General features: G+C 41.0%; 1 protein-coding gene across 2 annotated transcripts; it reads left to right on the forward strand.

Annotated features, from left to right (window-relative positions):
• The first annotated feature begins 1,007 nt into the window (after positions 1-1,007).
• Positions 1,008-16,059, forward strand: prdm15 (PR domain containing 15). Of its 2 annotated transcripts, XM_062433073.1 has the most exons (24): positions 1,008-1,233; positions 1,812-1,851; positions 1,940-2,033; positions 3,287-3,440; positions 3,560-3,712; positions 3,815-3,923; positions 4,008-4,091; positions 4,363-4,569; positions 5,905-6,126; positions 6,259-6,353; positions 6,444-6,531; positions 6,663-6,830; positions 8,084-8,178; positions 8,282-8,413; positions 8,737-8,880; positions 8,994-9,157; positions 9,927-10,006; positions 10,458-10,577; positions 10,701-10,832; positions 11,003-11,086; positions 13,598-13,773; positions 13,883-13,963; positions 14,554-14,775; positions 14,977-16,059. In XM_062433073.1, exons 1-24 carry the CDS (start codon positions 1,135-1,137, stop codon positions 15,511-15,513), a joined length of 3,480 nt encoding a protein of 1,159 aa, XP_062289057.1. In that variant the 5' UTR covers positions 1,008-1,134; the 3' UTR covers positions 15,514-16,059. The 2 variants fall into 2 exon arrangements, with proteins under 2 accessions (XP_062289057.1, XP_062289059.1); XM_062433075.1 differs by lacking the exon at positions 1,008-1,233 and having other exon boundaries at positions 1,689-1,851; positions 4,035-4,091.
• The last annotated feature ends 958 nt before the right edge of the window (positions 16,060-17,017 follow it).

Below are 17,017 nucleotides of genomic sequence, written 5' to 3' on the forward strand. Positions count from 1 at the left end.
TATCCTGTCTGCTGTGGATCCTCTACAGTGCTCCTGTGACTTATAAATCTGTACATGTTGTTACTTTAGTTGTTTAACAGAGGTCTGCAGTATCCCTCTGTGCTGGTTAAAATAATGTAATCAGTAGTGGAAAGTACATGTAAGAACTGTATTTAACATGGTACTTTACTTAAATATTTCCATTTTATGCTAATACATTTCAGAGGGATATATTGTGTTTTTTTCTCCAATACATTCATCTGACCTCTAGTTATTGATATTTTAAGGAATATCTTAAAAAAACATCAGCCTCTAGCACATGAATTAATTCTTAATGAAAAAAAAATCTCCATTGTTATTCTTTCTTATTAAGTGCAAAAATTTCTTCTAGTGTAGTATAAATATCCAAAACTTGTTTGAAGAGTTTTCTAATGCCATAATTCAAGTGCCGAACCAGTGTTAGTCTTTGCTGTTTCAAGATACTCAACATTTTTTAAACAGGGTAATTAAAACCAGGTTGAAATCCTCTCAGTGCACTGCAAGAAAAGTTTTTTAGAACGCAGTTACAGACAGATGTGCAAGTTGTGAAAACCTTTAGAATAAACAGGTTTTTGCAGATTTAACTAGTTGACACATGATAATTTTGTTTATTTTGTAGCGTTAGTTCAGCTCCTCTTTGACCTCTTTCAACAAAATAAAGCTGTTCACAGGTTAATGCATCTATACATATATATACCACAAAACACCACAAAAGGAGCCATATGGCATAATGATATATGATAGATCTGTACTTAAACTGAAGTAAGATTGTGAATGCATAGTCAAGTAAGTCTACAGTTATATTACTACTCATACTTAAGTAAATGGTGTGAATACTTCTTCCACTGCTGTGTGTTCCATGGTAAAATCAGCCACTGCAATCTGGATAAAAAGCCACAATTGAGAGCTGAGTGTTGTGAATGTAATTTATCCCATTAGTAAAATAAATAACACCAAAAACAGGCTTTGTTGTAAATTATAAGATCACATTCATATGTTTTAGTGATCCTAACATGTTGTTATTTAGTTTAACGACCTAAATGACACCTCTAATTGCCTAATTAGAGCTTAATTTAGCTGCTTTATGTTACTTCGGATGAGCCTACATGCCCCATAATGCACTCGGCGCGGCTCGTTTCCGGTCCTGCGCCGTTTCTGGAGCGGATTGGAACCCGGAGTCAGGATTCGACAAATGAAGGGTCTTTTGCAGAAAAGGTAACGCGTTTTCACACAAACATACACCCAATATCCACAAATAGTCTCCGCAGTTTGGTAGAGAAGGTGCAGCTGGAGAGTCTGGCCAGCTGTGAGGCGTCCTGAGCCGCCTCCACTGATCACTGCCGGCTAGAGACGAGCATCGACTCCGGTTTGGAGGTTTGCGTCTCCGGTCCATCCGCCATGCCGACTGTTCTTTGTTACATTTTGGTGAAGAGGAGCCGCTTAGATCGGAGTTAAAACCCGGCTAGAGTTTGGGAACCGCTGAAATCCTGGATCCCATCTCCTAAACTGGACTGCATACGTTAACATGCGTGCTCCAAGTGTAGTTACAGCTCACACCCTAACGTTAAACACTACATGTTGTGATAGTACTGTGTTGTGGAGGCGGGAGGACTGATACATCCAGTACTGCTCCAGTGTCTCACTTTAAACGCGTGTGCAGGCTTGGAAGTTCACTTATATTCAAACACACACTCAAAAGTCTCATTCCCTCACACACACATTTACACTATTCTTCATTATTTGACTCCATCCTATTAATGAAATGTTACTAATATGTTTTCCTGTGTTTGTAGGTTGACATAATGGCTGAGCAGACGCCAGATGAGTTCATCTGTGAGTATGAACCCAGTTCTGACAGTGTGTGTGTGTATGTGATAATGTGTGAGATGGCCAGTGGTGACAGGTGTGATGTGTGTTGCAGGGTGTGATGACTGTGGCCAGTACCATGACTCTGAGTGTCCTGAGCTGGGACCGCTGGTGACCGTCGAGGACTCCTTCGTCCTCAGCCGGGCTCGGTGAGTGAATGATTGAATCTGTGTGAACTTAACTGACCCGGAATCAAACGAATCATTTCTTTCATTCATTGAGCTTAAGTCAGTTTTTTTTAAGATCTAACAAAAGCACAGAGATATCCAAACCTCCCTGCAGCATCAACCCTGCTGAAGTGTCCTCGAGCAAGAGATGTATAAAAATACATGCCTTCACAAGTGTTATGTTATAAATATTCTAAATCTTCCATAGATGCTTTTCAAAGATTGTAATAAATACAAAGCTCACTACAGTCTTCATCCCACATGTATTAAATTTGTATCTTAAGGCAAACCCACATTTTATTTTTAAAAATCCGTGAAGATATAATGGAGCGATTGTATTCCCACAGCACAAGGTGAAGGTGATGTAGATGTCTAACAAGACTTAAGAGTCTACAGACATGTTAACAGATCTGTGAGGCTGGACTCAAGTAACTTCTCTAATTTTTACCATTTTAATTTAGAGCATTAACACACTAATATCTGCTAGTCAGCACTAAACACAAATAGAGCTGCAGCGATTAGTTGATAAATCAATTAGTTGATCAGCAGAAAATTCAACTATGTTGATAATCGATTAATCATTTTTAGTCATATTTTGTGGAAAACGGTATAAATCTCTTGTTCCAGCTTCTCAAATGTGAATATTAACTTGTTTCTTTAGTCTTGATTGTAAACTTTGGTTGTTACTCTGTCTGTCAGGACAATATAAATCATCTTAGGTTGCGTCTTGGTCGTTACTTAACAGTAGTCAACATTTTTCAACATTTTCTGATATTTTATAGAACAAAGGACTAATTGATAAATCAATAAATTAGGGAGGCTTGATGTTGGTGCTAGATGAAAGTTCAGGGAATCAACATTTCTTAATCAAATTTCATGGTAATCCATCCCATAGATATTTGAATAAAACCATCCTCATGGTGGCATCTACCAATGTTCTTTAACACATTGTCTTGGAACCATGAATATCTGCACGAAGTGTGATCCCATTCCATCAAGTAGACATTGAGATATTGGCAATGGCAATCCTTCAGATAGCAGTCGAGATATTTTATTCTGAATCACAATATTAAACTGATGGTTGTGCTGGAAGGAAACTCAGAGCATCACCAAAGTGAGCAGGAATCAACCTCTGAGGAGCCTAAATGTTAATATAAAACTTCATGGCAGTCTGTTCAGTAGTTGTTGAGATATTTCAATATGCATCTGATTTTATTGTTTTTGTCCTGGATCAGGTCCTCGTTGCCAAGCAGCTTGGAGATCCGACAGGTGGCTGACGGAGCGGAGGGGGTGTTTGTCCAGCGACGGCTGGTCAAGAGGACCCGGTTTGGGCCTTTTGAGGCTAAGCGTGTCCCCCAGCTGGAGACAGAAGGAGCGTTCCCTCTGAAGGTGCAGCCTGAGTTTACATGTACCCTACAAAATTGCTTTATATGGGTGTATGTGATCGCTCTTTGTTTATTTTAACTTCCTTCCCTTTTAATCCTTCACCCACCCACCCATGTGAACAGATCTTCCAGAAGGTTGGCGCTATAGTGTGTTTTGACTCCAGCAGTGAAGAAGACTGCAACTGGATGATGATGGTACGACCTGCCGCCAACTACAAACACCAAAATCTGACGGCTTACCAGCAAGACGATGAGATATACTTCAACACCTCCCAGGTACGTGCATCCATCCTTAAGGGCTACTGCTGTTTGTTAAAGATTTCAGGGTTTCATTGGAGTTTATGCTCATCCTCTTTGCCTCTGCTGTTTGTTTCCCAGGACGTGCTCCCAGGAACAGAGCTGAGGGTCTGGTATGGAGCTTTTTATGCCAGGAAGATGGAGAAGCCTATGCTTAAGTATCCACTTCAGCCCCCACCACTTCCACCAGGTAGATGACATTACAGCACCAGTGCTTTTTGTAGGCGCCATGGCAACAGTGAGCTCTTTTATAGTTTGTCTTTCTTTTGCTCAGATCTGACATCTTCATCTTCCCAAACAGAGACCTCAGAGAAAACTAGAGCCCTCCTGCCCCCGGTGGCTGAAGAAAACAATGCAGGTAAGCTCATTCAAAACATCTGTCACCTCCAGTCTGCACATCTTACAAATGTCAGCTCTTCTTTTATTTAGTAGGAAGCTACGTTTAAGGTTATAGCTGTGGTTTTTTATGCTTTTGATTGCATTAGATTGCTGTAGTTTTCAGCAGTTTTTCTCCACAGTGAGTCCAGCAGAAGAGGGATGCTCATCCCTTTCAAAACATCTTTGAACTGAGGAAATGCTGTGTCATGGTTGCATGTTCTGATTCCCCTACCTGCTTCTGCTGATCTCAGGCCACATGCTGAGTCATCTGGATGAGGCAAAGACCGTAACGGAGCTTCCGGACGACTTGCTCCTGCCCCAGGAGGAGAGCCTGGTAGGCCCTGATGAGGAGGACGCCCCCCCTGCTGCTAAACCTGCCCCCAAGAGAGGGCAAGGCAGGGGTAGGAGAGCCAAGGGACGTAGACCTGGAGCCACACCTGCCAAAGGCAAAAACAAAGGTGAGGAAAAACCTGCTAGGCATGAACAGTAAAATATCGATGATAAAACATCAAGATTTAGTGTCAGTCAAAGAAAGAGCAAACATGATTTTTTTTACTGATATACAACATTTATTCGCTCACAAATGTACAACATAAAAAGCAGAGATACTATTTATTCTACCGTATGTGGTTGCATTTAATAATATAGTTCAGACACATACCACAAATGTCACAGATACAACCCTCACTCTTTTCTTTCTACGGTGGGAAAATAATTAGCTTTTTACTGCACTATCACCATCAGGTTCACCCTCTCTTTTACACACTGAGCTGAGCAGGTTGCGACAGGTTCAAGCACACTCTGCAGGTGTTGGTAAATGGTATTCTTGGAAAATGTTGCAAATCACTAGCTGGTCAGAGAAGGAGCAATGATCAAGGGACACTTAAATAAAGCACCGAATTATGAAATAATTCCTGTTGAGCCGTGTTAGTGTTATTTAAGCTTCTGTTTTTTCTTTTTTGTTTGTTTATAGTGAATACAAAAATTAGCCATGACAAAAAATGCTTTAAAGGCTGCATTTTTATATATATATTTGAACTTTTTATTTTTAGCCATGCTAGTGGTGGTGTGGCTAAATGCCTGTAAAACTATGTTTTAGCATTATTTAATTAGCGTTATTTAAGCTTCATGTTTTTTATTGTTAATACAAAAATTAGCCAATAAAAAATTAAAAATAACTCTTATGTGTGACCAAAATGTGTTATAGGCTGCATTTTTGTGTATTTTGGACCTTTTTTTATTTTTAGCTATGCTAGTGGTGTGGCTAAATGCCTGTAAAAACTATTGACATAGCCATCAAATTCAGCTGTACTCTGTGCTACGTGCTAACTAGCAAATATTGGCGTGTTAATATGCTAAACTTAAGATGGTGAACTTGGTAAACATTATATAGTTCTGGCTCTGTTTTAGCATTTTAGCATTGTTACTGTGAGCATTTTGCACACAGAAGTTAGCATTTAGCTCAAACCAAGTATAGCCTGTCACAGCAGCTAGCATGGCTGGTGACTCTTAGTCATGTACTTAATTTAAATTAGATACATTTGTATTTGCTTGTTTTTCTACTTACAGTTTGCATTTAGTAATTTTATAATCTTTCTGTCATTTTGTCTATACTGTTACTGTCTTTTTAAAGAATACAGTTCATTTTTCCACCATTTTACCAGATTTTACACACTCAAACATCAATATCAGCGTTGGGCTCAGACATATAGTATCAGTTGAACACTCATTACCACCCCGATGCTTCATGTACTATCAATTTCTCTTTGACGTTGGATTCTTGATGTGTGCAGATGTGAAGCCACCAGTGGAGAGCTCGAAGCCGGTGGCTACAGAGACAGCAGCAGCAACAGTAACGACAGCAGAAAGCAGCAACCTGCTGGGGGCTTCAGACAGCAGCGGGGTTGTCCTGAAGAGACACAAGGCCAGAGAGCACAAGAGGGTTTACCGCTGCTCCCTCTGCAACAAGGTCTTCCAGAACAGCAGCAATCTGAACAGACACATCCGATCTCACGGTACGTGGAGATCAGCGAGCTGAAAAATTCATTTTGGCTTTTGAGACCGAGTTAAATTCATCATCTCTTATTGAGGTTGGGAATGAGCGGATGTATGGTGTTATTATTACAGAATTATTTATATCCTTCCAGGTGATAAGTTGTTCAAATGTGATGAATGTGACAAGTTGTTCAGTCGCAAGGAGAGTCTGAAGCAGCACATCTCTTACAAGCACAGCAAGAATATGGTGGGTAACACTCTAAACTAACTAAAGGGGTTTTAGATACTGTTACTGCAGGTTAATTTATTTATGAAATGTCTTCTTTTTATGTACCAGCCTGACATGGAGTACAAATATAAATGCAACACATGTGAGAAATCATTTCGCCTGGAAAATGCCTTAAAGTTCCATAACTGCCGGACAGGTAGGAGACTTTTTCCCTCCTGTTTTTCCCAAATGTTTTTGATCTCATTCCGGCCGGATCTTGATTTTTCATTCACTCCGTCGCCTTCTCTCTCTCTCTCTCTCTCCTTCTCCCTCTCTCTCTCTCTCCAGACGACAAGACGTTCCAGTGTGATATCTGTTCGCGGTTCTTCTCCACCAACAGCAACCTTTCCAAGCACAAGAAGAAGCACGGCGAGAAGCTCTACTCCTGTGAAATCTGCAACAAGATGTTCTACCGCAAAGACGTGATGCAGGAGCACCACAGGAGGCACGGAGTGGGTGAGTTTCATTTAGGATTATTGTTTCGGTATATACAATTTAGGAAAGATTAACCTAGGGGCCTCCCTTTTTTTATATCATGCAATCAAAACAAGTGCAAGTGGACATGTGGACCGTGTGGGCGTCTCCAAGCACACCTGCTACTTTGGTGCATGTACAGTGTGTGCCGCAGTGCAAATTACAAAAAGGGCTGAGTGAAGGTGAATAATGATGGGTGTGTGTGGTGATTAATGAATACACCCTCTCTCTCTTTCTCATAGCTCTTAAACAGCTGTGCCAATCAAAGCGAAGCATGATAACAAAGTCTTAAGATAAGGTGTCTGCATTATAATCATATTTTTGTCTGGAGGTGCAGAGTGCCACAAAGTGAACACACTGCTCCACAAATCTGTAACCAGAGACAGATGGTGTGGGGGTTTAACAGTTAATTAGTATGATGACAGTAGATAATTAAAAAAATTAGTTTGGTCAAGCTGTTTATGATCAATCTGGGGCTATTTCAGTAACAGTAACATTCTCACTGTATAAGAGGCCACAGTGATGATTCCCACTTTAACCGGCAGAATAACCAGTCAGATATGTATAAAGGTGTTTGTGGGAAGGTAGTAGCAGCCTGGTGTCAAGATCTAATGAAGGTAAATAGCCGTGCATTATGGCAGATTTATCAACCAGGATTTAGTGAACTGAAGGAGAAGCTTTTTAAAAAGCAGCTGTGGACAACACATACTGTTTGTGTGTCAATGTGAAGCAACCCGTGTGTAAAAAGATATTTACTTACTCACTAAGATTAGCAGATATATTAATTCATTGCTTTTCTGATTTCTCTGCTTTAACCACAAAGTTATTTTTTGATACCAATCTAAACACACCTACTGGTTCCAGAGTAGTTTATTTCTATTTTAAGCATTATGTAATAATTCCTGCACATTTACTGGAAGTATTTACTTGCTTTGTGTTGCCTTATCTTGAGGGAACCTCCCACCTGTGTGTAACACACATGCTGCACTGAGCACCAAATTACCACACAGTCAGGAAAGGTCAGATAAATATCACTAACTATTGAATAGAGGTTACACCACCTCAAACACAAAGCCCATAATATGTATTCCCTCAAGAAAAATATGGAAACAGTTTTTTTTCCCATTTATAATGTTGCAGAGAGCTGCAACCTGCATCAACCTACACATAAGTTGCATGTCAGCATGTTTCTTTAAGCTCATAGCTGAACTAAAATAACAATACATTTTGTACAGGGCCGAAGCACATGAAGAAAGAGGAGCTGGAAGCCAACGGAGAGGAAGGGACCAAGTACAGGAAGGAACCTTCACCCTGTCCCATCTGTGGCAAGGTGAGCGCTTAGCACAGCAGAAAAGATTAGTGACCACTTCTGGAACGAAACGCACAGCGGGTTCATGGGTGACGTACGTGTCTGCGTGTGTTTGTTTGCACAGGTGTTCTCTTGCAGGAGTAACATGAACAAACATCTGTTGACTCACGGTGATAAGAAGTACACCTGCGAGATCTGCGGCCGCAAGTTCTTCCGCGTGGACGTCCTGCGGGATCACATTCACGTTCACTTCAAGGTGAGAGAGTGTAAAGAGAAGGCTCAATGAAACCCTGCACCACTATGAAACACATGATTTCTCTGGCAGTCACATTAAACAGCTTCATCTCCAGTAGTTTCCATGTAGATATGTGCTCATTAAACATTTTGTCATTAATGTAAGAGGCACTTTTCCTACAAAACACCAAGTATATCAGTATATCATTGTAGATAAATCTGTCAGATGAGAGGCGATACCATTTGTAAATTTGCCCCTCATTAAATGATCTTTTGACACTCCCTCTGGATCTTAGCTGTCACTCACTTTAGTAATTTAATTTCAAAGAGTTCCTTTTGTTCCAGGACATCGCCTTAATGAACGAGCAGGAGAGAGAGGACTTCATCAAGAAGATCGGCATTTCGGCGGGCGACAGCGACGACACGGACCTCGACGACGAAGACGACGACGACCAGGAGCTCCACAAGTACAACTGCAAGAAATGTCAAGTAAGCTTCGTCCTGTCAGGCCTGCAGACTAATCTAAACTTACGATATCTGCATTAGTTTTTCACCAACAATCCCACACAAATACCTGAACCCTCCCGCATCTGCGTCTCCAGCTGTCATTCGCAAAGGGCCGAGAGTACCTGAAGCACATCATGGAGCAGCACAAAGAGAGAGGCTACAGCTGCGGGATCTGTAATCGCCGCTTCGCACTGAAGGCCACGTACAACGCTCACCTTGTCATCCACAGAGAGCAGCTGCCCGACCCCGCAGTGCAGAAGTAAGAAACAGGAGGCAGAAAGAAAACATGTTCTAGCTTACGTTTATGTTTGTTTAAGCTGGTCCGGTCAAGGCTGAGATAGTGGGTAAGAATTGAGATAGGAATGTCAGCTGGGATCTGTTGTATACTGAATGCACAAAATATTAGAGGCATTATTTTGAAGTACACTAATGTAGAAAATCCATGTGAAAGCCATTATCTCTTTTAGGGCTGCAACTGACAATTATTTTCATTATTGATTAACCTGATGATTATTTTCTCAATCAATCGATTAGTTCAGTTTTCTATACTAGTCTACATTCAAGAAGCTGGAAGCAAAGAATTTGGACATTTTCTTCTTACAAATAACTCAAAATTAATAATCGATTATTAAAACATTGGTGATTAATGTAATAGTTGGCAACTTATTTATTTATCAACTCTAATCTCTTTTTTTATTTACTTTTTTTTTAGCTTTTGATCTTATCACATAGTTGTAATGGAATTGTAGCATTTTTTTCATCTTAAAAGTAGAGAGTGAAATTTAATTCTTGGAAACGGCAGTTCATAAACCAACCTCACTTCAAGGTTCACTTAGCAGTTTCAAATGTCAAAAATAAGGTTTCAGTCTCAGGATGTGTAAGAGCTACTGTGCTATTTTCACTTAAACTAAATGGTTTCATTTGCTACCGAAGCTAACTTTGAGTTAAAGTGAAAGTGAAATATGAAATGATCAAGCAGCAGCACAGATTAACTGTTATCATTTCAAACTTGCTGATCTTTCTTAAAGGTACATCCACCCATGTGAAATTTGTGGGAGAATCTTCAATAGTATCGGTAACCTGGAAAGACACAAGATCATCCACACCGGTGAGCATATGTGTCACATTGCACGTTGCATTCAGAGGCTGAAAACTGACAGATTTAGATTCCAAGGCTGAATGATTGAATGATTTTAAATACAGGAACGCATCATTATGTGAAACAGGTTCTTCCCCTATTATTAGAAACCAGCGTACCTGGTTTACATGACATTTAGGAAATCCACCTGCTGGAGAAAGCCGCCTGCCTACAGGCATGTAATGTAATGTACTGAATGTTATGGTGGAAATTAACACACAGGAGAGAGTTGACTGGGTTCCCTCCCAAATTTATGAATACATTGTGATAGATAAAAATTTCATACATGACTCAGGATAATGTATATCTCACCTGTGCATTACAAGGAGTGGACACGGAAAAGTAACATTCTGTAATGGAGCCATCTTTAGTTTTAATTGAGTGTTTGCATGTGTTTCTTTTTTTGTATTTGATCATCCAGGGGTGAAGAGCCACAGCTGTGATAAGTGCAACAAATCATTCGCGAGGAAGGACATGCTGAAAGAGCACCTCAGGGTCCACGACGACATCCGAGACTTCCTGTGTGCAGAGTGCGGGAAAGGTCCGGTTGTCACCGCTGCATCACACACACACACACACACACACACACACACACACCACAATGAACACATACTAGTCAGTGTTTGGATTGTCGCCACATTGTGGATATGTTCTTCCCGTGCAGGCATGAAAACCAAGCACGCTCTGAGGCACCACATGAAGCTTCACAAGGGCATCAAAGAGTACGAGTGCAAGGAGTGTAACCGCAAGTTCGCCCAGAAGGTCAACATGCTGAAACATTACAAGAGACACACGGGTGAGTCAGAACGTGTGTGTGTGTGTGTAACTGATTCAAGAAAGGTGTGAGTAAATAAAAACATGTGCGATCAATATAGTCAAACTGACTTTGATGGTGCCAACTTCACAGAAATTCCATCATATCAATGTTTATGCTGTATATTTGTTCATGTGTCATTTTGCATGCAGGTATAAAGGACTTCATGTGTGAGCTGTGTGGGAAGACCTTCAGTGAAAGGACGACCCTAGAGACACACAAGCTCATCCATACAGGCAAGTGTTTCATGACATACTAAAACCAGACTGGTACACACTTCTCAGTTTGTCACTCTGACTATGAGAAGGCTGTCATGAGTTGAACGTGGGAGCCTATAATTTGGCTTTTTTGCCCCTGGTATGTTCAGAGCCAGAAGATTCAGTAGTTATGGTTGGACAGCAAGTGATCCTGCAGCCTGATTTATGTGGTCATAGAAAAACCAAACCACCACTTAAAAATAAAAGGACATATTTTCTGTAAAAGTCTAAAAGTTAAAGGTTGAGAAAGGAGAGAGAGGGTTCCCACGATCATGAAATTCCTGGATAACTCTTTTCCAGGCTGGGAAATGGTTTGAAATTTAAAGTGTTTTGGAAAAGTTTGTAATGTACACTGTTTTTGTTTATAGTTTAAAAGGCACTCATAAAAATCCCAAAACATGTACGTCATGCAGGAGGTTGTGTGACCATTGAAACTTCACCTAGTATCACGTGATACACACATTGGCGTATACAGCTAGTTGGCGGCGGGAATGTCTGAATGAGTGAAGTTAGCATGCACTAGCAGTTTCCTTATCCGCAAAAAGTGCCTGGGAAGTGTGTGTTTAATACTGTATGGCTTTCAAACAACAAGGCTCTGCACCAGAACTTTAGACTTTGGCAACATTGGTCAGCCATGCTTAAGTGAAAAAGCATCAAGAAAAGGCCGTTCAACACACTGGTACATATTTCAATCCTGCAGAAGCCAGCACAACAATCATCAGTATAGCTGCAAGACAACTTCAAAAAATTGCCCAACCAGTCCATTGGCACATCCAATGAAAACATTGGACTCATATTATTAGTACAGCTCATGTGGTAACAGAGGTGAGCTTTTCAGAGCCATGATTCCCGACAGCAGAATAGCAACATAATTTAGTAGTGGGGAAACAAAGTGTGTGTAACCTGTCACATTTGGAATTATGTCTTACTTCAAGTTACTTGGTGTCAGAGAGGTGTCCAGACAGGCTGGTTACGTAATGATTTTGGATGAAAGCCTGAACAAAGCTCTCCAGTTCAAACAGATGGACGTGTATGCCTGGATTTGGGATTGGGGGGGGGCAAGTCAAAACCCAGTGTGGATGCAAAAAATAATCTTTAAACCTGGAATAAACAACCTTACAATCCAACATAATAGCTCTGCCATACACTTTGCACCAAACAGCTCCATTCATACCGTTATTGAGTATAAAGATCCAAAACTGGCAAAAGATAATGAAAAGTTCTCACACAAGTCACATATATGATATAAATAATACTTTCAGTTAAATAATTGAAATAGAGTGCAACAGATATCACACAGCTAAAATGTAACTAGCTGGCACTAATGCATTAAAAAAATCATAGTTTATAGAAGCTGACAGTTTGTCAGATACATTGTAATTAATGGTTATGAAGAAACCTTGATGAATGATTTTCTTTATAAATATATATATTGTTGTCATTAAGGTTTTCAAAGGAAATAAGTATTGGACTTCCTTGTGTTCTCTATGACATTATGGAGATGTAAGCCATTTAATATCACCTTACCCACAATGTTAATTAAATAAAGAACTTCCAGTTAGCGAGCTATAATTAGCAGTACTAGTTGTAGTTTTAATATTCATGTTAGCTGCAGCTAATGGTAATGTTACATATTTGACTCGATGGACACAACAATATCATATTCATATACACACAATACAAAATCAGAAATGTTGCTTGGGGATTGTAGAATTTAGGTAAATGATTAAAAGTGTGTGCTAAGACCAGGAACATCACACAAAATCGGGGAAAATTGGATCGGGGGGGTTCTCTTTTTTTATCAACTGTTAAAACTAATTAAAGGAAGAGTTTGACATTTCGTGACATCTTGGTAAAGACGAAGCTACAGTCACCAGTCATTAGTTTATCTTGGCACAAAAACTAGAGAATTGATGAAACAAGATAGTCTCGTTCTGTCCAAACCATAGTTCAGCACATAACTCCCCAGTAAAACCATGTTTGATCAGATTGACCAAATTCATATTCATGCTTCATTAAAATTTAACAACTAACATTATTATTTATTAATGTATTCACTTGTATTTTTGACTTGTGATAAACCTCTACTTCCTTTTGTAAGTTTTGGGGTTCTACAATGAAGAGCCTGACCAAGGGTAAATGGCATGGGCACAGAATGGCTGAATTGTCCTTATCAATATTTGTAACAATATCAAATGATCCTGTCATTTTAACTCCATAAAACTTTACTGGTAAGATCTATGCAGAGTTGCCAGGTTTGCACGTGGGTTTTTTTTTTGGTGTTTTTTTTTTTTTAGATGGAGATAGAGAGCAGCAGAGTTTATTTTGAACATCCAACAAAAAGGTCCCCACCACAAACCTACACCCTTGGAAAAGACAATTATGAAGTCACACGTGTGAATGTATTTAACTCCACCGCTAGTGGTGCAGATTGTTAACATCAGTGCATTTATCATGCTGAACGGTCTGTTTCCTTGTCTCTAACTGCAGTGGGTAAGACATGGACATGTATCACGTGTGATAAGAAGTACCTGACAGAGTACATGCTGCAGAAGCACGTCCACCTGACCCATGAGAAGGTGGAGGCCCAGTCGTGTCACCTCTGTGGGACCAAGGTGTCCACCCGCGCATCCATGAACCGCCACCTCCGACGCAAACACCCCGAGGTGAGTTAATCAGTGCTGTTGGAACAATGTGTAAACCCAGCTCTGTTGGTGTTATTGAGCTCTAAAAGTATTCTTCCTGAACTGTTGTTGTTTTCCTTTTCGCCACCAGGTGGTGTCTGTGAGAATCGATGAGTTTGACGATCTTCAGGAACCTCCGACAATCAATGATTCATCTATCAGCATTGTGCAGGTTAGATTAAAGTTGTGGATTACTTTACCAGTGCAGTGCACACACTCACACACTTAACAATCAAACATACTGGTGTGTCTTGGTAGCCGGGTGGTTACTGCGCATGCCACATAATGGCAGTGTCCCTGGTTGGATTCTGGCAAGAGACCTTTGCTGCAGGTCATTCGCCCCCTTATGATCATGAAGCAGCTACTGAGCTCAATGTACATTTCTAATGGAAGAATCAGATGTTGAAATGATGTTGATGCCTGATGATACTGCCTGTCATGTTCCTTATATTATGTGTTTGACCGCACACTAAATATAGAGCTGTTAGAGTGCAAATATACACTCAGTTCCTGTTTATTCACTGTATGAGCTGAATCAGGCCTGTACGCACTGCATAGTGTTTGTTCCTTAATTATCTATCGTAGCATTACTCCTGCTTTTACATTAATCCTGTGTTACATGTTTGAGTTGGGGAAAAGACAAATTTAATTAAAATGGAGATTTAAACTGTACCCCAGGTGAGTAGGAACCAGATCAGCCAGGCAGGGTGAGGGTAACCCTAACCTGATTCTATCATGACATGTTTTCACCTTCTTCCTCAGTCCACCCTGACCCTGGAAAAAGATGGCATGTCTCAGGAGAGGTCCAGTCGACCATCCCGACACACCAAGAAGAGGCCTAGGGTTCAGGCCGAGCCAGAGCTCTCTGAATCTGACGAATTCGTTGACTTCACTGAGCACAGGCCCGAGTCCATCACTGAATTTAATGCAGTCATTGTCGGAGATGAGACCGAGACGAGCTCTGCTGTGCAGAGTATCCAGCAGGTAGATTTGAAGATTGGCAAAAAGGTTTATTGTCAAAATAACATGTACAATCTCTTTTTTTGAAGACCACATAAAATAGAGGCTTGATGTAAAGCAAGTGGACTGATTTAAAAAGAAAAGAAATATGGGTGTAGTTACGTTTCACACTGTGTTGCTGCTGTGCTCCTGTTTTTTCTCATTTATCTGATGTTGTTCTGTCAGGTGGTGGTCCTCTCCGACTCCAACGCCCAATCAGGCTCCTCCCCCAACAGCTCGGTGGGCCTGACCAACATCACCGTCACACCCATCACCAGCCACGCCGCCACCCAGTTTACCAGCCTGCAGCCTGTAGCCGTGGGCCACCTGACAGCCAGCGACCGGCCCCTCACACTGGACAACTCCATCCTCACCGTCACCTTCGACACCGTCAGCGGCTCCGCCATGCTCCACAATCGGCCCGCCGAACTCGTCCCAGAGACGGTGGGTCCCAGCGGGGGCACGGCGCCCCAGTCGGTCGCCCACTTCATCAACCTCACCACTCTCGTCAACCCCATGAGTCACCAGCTGGAGGCTCCGACTCTGGCCTGGAGGCCCGTACCTGCAGCCGACGGCACCCAGGTCACCCCTGTGGTGGAAGGTGCTCAAGGGGACAGTCATGAGGCCCAGAATCAGGGCCAAGAGCCGGGACGGCCCAGCCAGAACCAGCCACCCAACCCCCAGCAGCAGACCGGCTCCGCACAGCAGATGTTCAGCTACTAGAGCAGAGAATGGAGGTGCTGGTCACCTCACACTTGTCAGACATTGTCACATAGTAGAGTAGATTTTATGAAACTGTACAAAGCTTTGATCACTGTCACCCAGATGCCTCTCCAGTCCCATGGAAGTGAAAGAAATTGTAATGAGGTTTTTTTTTGTTTTTTATACTGACAAAACAAAGAGGCTGTTAATAATTAACACACTATTTAAAAAGGAAAAAAAAGGAAACGGTACAGTTATCCACACTCACTGACACTCCTCTGGAAGATTTACATTTGAAACCAAAGCAAACGTGTTGAATATTCAAATGCCTTACCAGCCTTCTAAAAAACCTGCATGTTTTCAAGATAAATCTGCTGCTTAAAAAAAAAAAGAAGAAAATAAATATGAAATGTACCAGCCTGAGAAAAAAGACACATTTGGTGCAATGGACAAGAAAAATCATGCGATAAGTGGCGGTTGCCATATTCCTAAAAGTGGCTCACTCATGAAATGTTATTTTTGAATGCTGTAAACTGTAATTATTGTTGAACTATCTGGAAAAAGTACTGGAAGCATTTTTGTACTGTTATTTTTAAAGAAAACACCACTTTGAACGAGTCTTCTTTTGTCTTCGTATGAATTCAGATTGTGTGGTGAAAAGCGATAACTGCCTAAAAGATTGTTCTACATCCCTGCGCATATGCCATTTGAATCATCAGCAAACCTACTGTTGTTTGTCTCGGTCTGTTTATAGCAATATGACCATCTGCTCTGGATCTCCTCGCATCTCAAGCCAGCGAGCCTGTTTGTCCTGCAGTCAGTCAGAAGCTGATGGCTTTCCTGCAAACAGCATGTGAGTGTGAGACAAGTGATCATTCTAAGGGTAGGTGCATACATGTATGTGTGTGTGTTGCAGATAAAGCCTGTGCTCATTGACTCATGTATCGCATAGTCAAATTCTGCAGACTTTTAAAAAGGTTTCATTCAGAAATATAAATGAAACATGAATGAATCAGTGAAGGGGAATCAATATGACAGCTGAATTTCCTGAAAGAGTCCTGGGGTGTATTCAAGAAAAAAGGTTTAATGAAAACTCTTGAGATGAGAGAAACTGTTTTCAACTTCAACTCTTGTTCAGTTACCATGGTAACTTACTGTGAAGCTAACCTGCTCGCTGGCAGGTTTTCTTCTACAAACCCTAAGTATTTTTCTCCTCCCTCTTACAGAGCCAGACCCGCTGTTTCATTTCCTCATTCATTCATCCTTAGCTCAGAATAACACTGTGAATGTGCACAAAGCAGCTGTCAGTTTGTCAGAGCAGCTCCTGCACTGACATGTTTATTACACATTATGTGTAAATCAAAAAAATGGGTATGACGCTTTAGACACGTAGAATCAATGAATAATTATCATTCATGATGTAGTTGGTTGCACTGATGGAACATTCCTGTAATACTGGAGATTATATGTTAATGTTTGTGAGTCATCAGGATCAAGCAGCATCACTGAATACTGCTGAGCCAAC

The sequence above is a fragment of the Scomber scombrus genome, chromosome 14 (genome assembly GCF_963691925.1).
Source record: "Scomber scombrus chromosome 14, fScoSco1.1, whole genome shotgun sequence".
NCBI classification, from domain to species: domain Eukaryota; kingdom Metazoa; phylum Chordata; class Actinopteri; order Scombriformes; family Scombridae; genus Scomber; species Scomber scombrus.